This window comes from Vanrija albida, assembly GCF_041260175.1.
Source record: "Vanrija albida strain AlHP1 chromosome Unknown contig_5, whole genome shotgun sequence".
NCBI classification, from domain to species: Eukaryota; Fungi; Basidiomycota; class Tremellomycetes; order Trichosporonales; family Trichosporonaceae; genus Vanrija; species Vanrija albida.
In genome coordinates, this window is record NW_027191424.1 from 1,126,044 (window position 1) to 1,132,835 (window position 6,792).

Here is a 6,792-nt window from a genome sequence, read left to right on the forward strand (position 1 = left end):
CCACACGCGCCGCCGCCGTCGTCGACACTATTTGGCATGACGACAGGCACTTTCGCTTTTGCTCCTTGGCGCAGTGGGCCGTGGAGCAGCAAGCCCCGACTGTACCCGCAATTTGCTCCCGCTCCCACCGCCAGGCGCCCGCCAGGCCCAACCCAGCGGCCATGATCCGAATCGGAAAGGCTAGCCAGCGGGTCAGGTCGGCGACGCTGGCGGGCACCGTTGCGGCATAAGTCCGCACCCTCACCCACCACTCCTCGTCGGCTTCCAACCGCGACGGACACATTCCGAACGCACTCGACGCCCGCTCGACGCCTCCCCCGACGCCGCCGCTCACGGCCCATCGGCACCGGTAAACGCCCGCGGCCGTGCAGATCGCTGCCTCTCGCTTGTTCCCTCGGTTGCGCTAATGCTTGCACCCACTTCTACCTTGCAGACTCTAGTGTCATCTACGGCACCAGTCCAGCTCCTAATCTCCGCTCCTAATCGCCTCCTCCTAATCGCGGCCCTCATGTCACCTGATCACCGTCTTATCTCACCCCCACCCCGCACACTACCCCGCTTGCTTAGAACACGCTGCCAGTGCGCATCTGCTCGAGCTTCTTGAGCACATCGCCAACGTTGCGGTCCAGATCCGCAGCGATCGCCTGCTGCTTCGGGTACGGCAGCAGGTTGAAGCTCTCACACAGGTCGCCGTCGACCACGCCCTTGACCGGCGCGTAGTATCCGCGGTACGACAGATGGTCGCGGCCCACAAGCGACGTGTTGAGTGACCGGATGTGCTGCAGAGTCAGCTCATGCTACAATACCAAAACTCACCATCTCAAGCGTCGACATGAACTCGACGTCGTCGTTCGAGATGAACGGGATGAGCGCGCCAACGGCACCAGAGATCGTCGTGTAGACAATAACGTCGCGGCCACCAGGCGCCACAGACACTTTTGTCAACGACGTCACCACGCTGCCGACGTTGTAGTGCGCGATAAGGTCCGTCTTGTTCGCCGCGCCCATGAGGAAGCCCTTCTCGTGAAGGATACCCGCGCCAGTTGGGTCATCGTCGACCTTCTCCGACACGCGCTCGTCCAAGCGGTTGATAAACACGTTGCCAAACTTGTCGGCGCACGCGACCGTGTCGTAGTCGATAGACACGACCGACGTCAACCATCGTGGCTGGCTGTCGTCGGCAAAGATCAGGAGCTGGCGCGTCGGCACTGAGCGGTACACGCAGAAGAATGTCGACTCTTGCAGGTCGCCGACAATGATACGCGCGCCAATGACGTTGATAGTCGCAACACCGGTAGGGAAGCCGTTGTTCTCGCACTTGCGGAGCAGCGCCTTCTTGCCCGCCTCGTACAGACGCAACGACTTGCCGATACCCGCAAGCAGGAAGCCCTGGAACGCCGCGACCGCAATAGGAATGTCGTCCGTCTTGGTCTTGTGCAAGAACTCGAGCGTCCGTCCCTCGTTCTTGATGGCGTACACGCGCAGCCAACCCTCCTTGCACGACTTGGGGACGAGCGTCGTGCCCACAGCCGTTCCGACCACCAAAGTGGGCTCACCGCCCATCCGCTCAAAGAAGCAGACGGCCGCCGAAAATGCCGCCTCGTTCTCATCCAGCTCAATCGTCTGCACTGTTGATGTCTTTGCGTCAGCTCGTGCACCCGACAATCTACTCACTTCCAAGGGGTCGACGATGCGGATCACCGACGCCCAGTTTCCTGCAGGCGCCCGCGGCCGTCCAAACTCGTCCGCCGGCAGCTCTAACAATGACCGGTCGACGCGGTCGCCCTGCGCCTCCTTCTCGCGCACTATCCTCTCAATCGCCTGGGGCGAGTATGTCCGGTGGTCGGCCTCGATCGAGTAGAACACGTTGCCGTATGGGTACCCGATGAGCTTGCGGGGGGTGTATGTCAAAGGTGTCGAGTCCTGCTTGAGCTTCTCGCCAAGCTTGGGGATCGTGAAGATACGCAGCGTGTTGCCCGAGATGCCGATCAGGCCGTCGGGGCACATGCTCGCGTTGAGGCTGCACGCGTACTCGAGCATGTCGTAGATCAGGGGCTGCGTCTGCAGCAGGTCCTGGTACGTGTAGAGCAGCCAGGTACGCGACGAGAAGGCCATGACGCAGGGCGAGCCGTGAACCGTCGAGCGTGCAATCTTAATCGGCTTGGCGCCGAGGAATCGTAGACGCGTGTCGGAGAGCGAGCCGTCGACGGGGTCGACCACCGTGCGCAGGAGCACACCGTTAACCAGGCCAATCGTCAGGAACATGGTCGGGCGGTTCTTGTCGATCGACGTGTCAAAGATCTCAGCGAGGCAGATGTCGGACGGCGGCGCAGTCAGACCCTGCAGCGAGAGCGTTTCCAGAGTGTCGTCGGGCTCGAGCGAGATAATGTGCACTCGCTGGTCGTCACAGCCGACGGCGAGGTACGGCGTCCGCTTCCTGCCCTCTGGCACCTCGGCAATGCTCACACACGTCACGTTGGACGGCAGGCTCTTCTTCTCCTGATACTCGCTAAGCGATCCCTCGTCGTCGAGCTCAAAGTAGACCAGCTCGGCCGTGTTGAGCGCAATGACCGCCTGGCGCTTGTTGGTCGTCGCAGCAACAATCGAGGTACCGGGCGGACAGCCCCACTCGTCCACTCTGTCCGCCGCGCGGATGTGCCGGAGACCATGAGGGTGAACCTGCAAAAGACCGTTGGGGCCCAACTGCTGCACAGCGAGCGTTGGCCCCGAAGACAGGAAGCCCGTGTCGTTGACCTCCTCGATCGTGTCGCCGATGGACAGCACGAGCGTGCCGTTGGGGAACGACAGGACAATGTACGAGTCGTACTCGTCATCCTCACCGAGCTTGAGCGTCCACACGGCGTTGGGTACACCAGGCAGGGGCGAGCTCACGAGCACGTTGACGTCGAGACCGTGCTTGAGCGAGCGGAACGTGCTCCGTGGTCCACGACCGCACGCGGCATAGATCTGTGGCGTGTCGGACGCGTGGCCGAGCAGGTTGACGACCTGCGCGTCGAGGATGGGATCCAACGACGTCAGATTCTCGGCAAGAATCAGGTTCTGCAGCGGACGCGGGGTGAAGAAGGCGTACGGCAGCGGGCCCTCGGAGTTGCCAAAGTCTGGGTAATCCGTCGACGACCACTCCTGCTCGCCATCGTCGTCGGCCAGGCTCTGGAACTGGTAAAAGTTCTGGTCGCCAAACTCGCTCGCGACGAACAGGTATCCGCTCTTGAGGATACACAGGGCAGTGGCAACGGGCACCGTGTCAAAGTACTTGATCTTGAGCGCAGAGACGTCCTCGCCCTCGTGCTCGATCCAGGCCTTGTACAGGTCGCCGTCCTCCGACTGGAGGATGAAGAAGAACGCTCCCTTGATCTTGTGCGTGACCGCCGCGACGATGATGAGGCCACGGCTGCTCTCGCCCCGCTGGGCCAGCGCGTTCCTCCTGCGGGGAATCGGGACGCGGTGCGCCTCGGCGTCCATGTGCTTCCAGATGATGTGGTCCTCGGTACACACGAGCACGCCAGATGGGCCGTCGAACTTGTCGGTGTTGGCGTTCTGGCCACCAGGCACCTGGACGAGCAGGTTGGCTCTCCTGTCGGTCGGCTCGCTCCACTTGCGCACGACGTGGTTGAGGCCGAGGTCGAGCTCGTAGAACGTCAAGAACTTCTCTGTCTGGCGGAAGGCCTCGCCCGTCGGGTCCTGGTCCGACTCGTTGTAGTCGATCTCGAGAGCCGCAAACATGGGGTTGTCGTAGCCCGTGTCGCAGGCGACCAGGTCGATGAGGATCGAGTGGTTCTTGTGCGCCTCGAGCGGCGACGACGGGAACAGCTTGCCCTCCGAGTTGCGGTTCAGAATGTAGACCAGCTTGGACTTTTCCACTGCCGCGTACATCGCCGCGCGGCCCTTGGGGTCGACGGCGAGGTACTGGCCCGGCACGGTACGCCTGCTGCCAGACTTGCCGTACACCTCCTGGTACAGGCTCTCAAAGTGAGGCGTCGGCGTAATGACGAGCTCGAGGATCGACAGCCTTCCAGAGTCGGACGAGATGACAATGTAGTCCTTGGACATGCCTGCGAGGCGGAAGGCCTTGACATCGCGAACGGTTCCAAACGCCTGTGGGGTTAGCGAGAGAACAGCACGGTAATCTTACTTCTGAGCTGCAGACAGAGTCGACTGGGTACGTGGTCAGCATTCTGTCTCGTCCACCGCCCTCCATCTTGCACTTACGGCGACCAGTTGATGGGTTGAGCTTGAGGAGCTCGAGTCTGGTGCTGCCTCGAACAGCGAGAATCTCCTGCCCCTTGCCCGAAAACGAGCCGACGACGGCTGATGTGACGGCTGTCGGTGGCTGGAGGGTGAGGTTGAGGAGGTGCATGATGCGCCTCGCGTTTTAGGTGTTGGATGGGGGATTGGAGTTGAAGTCGAGGTCGGAGGTCGAGTTCGAGATGATCTCAAGATGACTGACAATCGTCGACTTTCAAAGTGGGTTTGCAACAAAGAGAATACACACGGGAGCATTTTTGCTCCATTTTGATTCCGCTTCAAATGGCACCTTACTTGCATTAGTCGCCACCTGTCTCTTGTTTGTAATCATCCCCCTCCACCACCATTGTTCGAAGTCATGTGTAACATTTCTGCTCATTACGGCCGACTAAAGCACGGAGTATAAGAGACTCTACGTGGGTACTGTCTAACCATTGGGGCCATAAAGATCGTGTAGATGGGGGAATCGAACAAGACAGGTATATCTAAGTAGTCTTGGCCGCCTCGGCGGCAGGGGCGGCAGCCGGGGGCTGCGCCGCGGGGGTAGTCACCGCAGGCTGGGGAGTCACAGCGGCCGGAGCGGCCGGGACAGCAGCTGCTGGCGCGGGGGTTGTGACAGCGGGTGCGGGAGCAGCCGCGGGGGTAGCAGCTGGTGCAGCAGCCGGAGCAGCAGCTGGGGCGGCGGCAGGAGCGGCTGCCGGGGCCGCAGCGGCGGGCGCGGGGGCAGCAGCAGCGGCAGCGGCCGCAGCGGCGGCGGCGGCGGCACCGGCATGCGGGACATACTGGGGGAGCGTGCTGCTAAAGCCGTGGTAGGAGGGCGTCCATGTCGTGTTTGGGTTCTCGCCACGGGCAATGGCCAGGTCACGGTGCAACATGTCAATGGTGCGGTGGGCGTCGGCCGCCTGAGATTTCAAGTGGCTGATGTAGTCGACCGCCTTGCTAAGGATCTCCCACTTGCTGGCCTTCATTCCACGGTCGGCCGGGAGCTGCTCGCGAAGCTCGTCGAAGAGATCTCTCATCTCCTTGCGGCGCTTTCGCTCGGCGAGCTTGTGGCTGACACGAAGTTCGGGAGAACGCGAGAAGGGGGTCTCCTTCTTGGGAACGTCGAGCGAACCGGGGGGGTCGATGGCCATGCCGGACGACTCGGCAGCGACCGCCGCGGCAGCAGATGAAGAGGCCGAGTCGAGCGTCTCGGGCAGACGGATCTCAGGGACGCTGGCCGCCGGGGCGGTGGCAGCAACCGCGGCGTCGGTCGACGAGCGAACCGACGAGAGCGCGGGGTCGATGGCAATGTTGCGGTCCTTGTTCTCGCCTTCAGCAGCAGGGGCCGGGGCAGCAGCGGCTCCAGCAGCAGCCGGCGACGAGACGCCGTCGGCGGCAGTTGGGGGCCACGTGTACGTGTGCTGAACGGGGAAGACGGTCACTGAGCGCTGGTTCATGGGAGGCATGGTCTGGAGCATCCGGCGCTCGGCAGGAGACATTGAGCGCGAAATGTCCTCGGGAACGGCGAGGGGCCTGTCCGATGAAGTGGAGCTGCGGCGCATGTCGGCGGGCTGCATGTTTGGCGAGTCCATCGATTTGATAGACATGGGTGTCAGAGGAAGGTGGTCGTCGTAGTGGCGAGTGTACTGGTGCGAGAAGGTCGGCGAGTGGTAATCGCGGGGCTCCTGCTTGACCTGGTAGTGCTGCGAAGAGGTTGGTCTCCTGTGGGGGTGGTGGTCGACGGGCGACTGGGTGCGCGGGGTCGTGCACGAGTAACGGATCAGGTCCGAAGACGTATCCGAGTTGTTACGCGAGTGGGTGCGGCCGCCGCTTGATCGCGGAGGACGGTGGTGACGCGACGAGAGGGGTGGTGGTGCGTCGGAGCGTTTGGTCGAAGAGCAGATGCTTTCGATGGGGGGCAGGAGCGTCTGGGGACGATGCTCTTGGACGCGTCGGGGGCGGGGTGGAGAGTGGTACGGGTTGTACGCGTGTGGAGGTGGCTGAGGGTAGTGCTGGGTGGGCGTCCTTGGGCGGCTGCAGACGCGTCAGTACACGCGTAAAGGGTGGGGTGGGGGTAGATGGATGTGGGTGGATGGATGGATGCTCACTGGTATGGGTGGTAGCCGTGGTGGTGGGGCTGGGGGTGGTGCGGCGTGGGAGGTGGTGCCGACGAGTAGTAGTGGGGCGGGTGGTGAGGTGCTCCGTACGGACTGTAAGGTGACGCCGGCGACGACGAGGATGAGGCCGAGGCCGATGCCGATGGGGGGTAGCGGTGTGCGGGTGCTCTGTTCATAAACTGTGGGCAAAGACGGCCCACGTTAGCATGTGTTTTTCACGTGGAGATGGTGTGGTGGGGGTGGTGCGTGGTGGATGGTGGGGTGGGTGATGGATGAAAAGGAAGAAGGGGAGATGGGGGAGGGGGGGGGAAACGTGGTAGGTGGGTGCAAGAGAAGCAACAAGGGGGAACCCCCGTTTTTCTTGTTTGGGTCAAGTTGGGTGCAGCCTGGACCAGTTTGCGCCGAATGTGGCGCAAGCGGCGCCGTC

The 6,792-nt window shown here is 62.4% G+C and overlaps 2 protein-coding genes across 2 annotated transcripts; both read right to left on the minus strand.

The window, feature by feature from the left end:
• Window positions 1-563: 563 nt before the first annotated feature.
• On the minus strand, window positions 564-4,378 carry RSE1 (pre-mRNA-splicing factor rse1; the record flags this gene model as incomplete). The annotated part of the gene is made up of 5 exons (XM_069355008.1): window positions 564-779; window positions 817-1,638; window positions 1,675-4,116; window positions 4,154-4,176; window positions 4,231-4,378. 5 exons carry the CDS (start codon window positions 4,376-4,378, stop codon window positions 564-566), a joined length of 3,651 nt encoding a protein of 1,216 aa, XP_069207079.1.
• A 373-nt stretch (window positions 4,379-4,751) lies between these two features.
• Q8F55_006550 (uncharacterized protein) lies at window positions 4,752-6,541 on the minus strand (the record flags this gene model as incomplete). The annotated part of the gene is made up of 2 exons (XM_069355009.1): window positions 4,752-6,282; window positions 6,357-6,541. The coding sequence occupies 2 exons, from the start codon at window positions 6,539-6,541 to the stop codon at window positions 4,752-4,754; spliced, it is 1,716 nt and encodes a 571-aa protein (XP_069207080.1).
• Window positions 6,542-6,792: the final 251 nt, after the last annotated feature.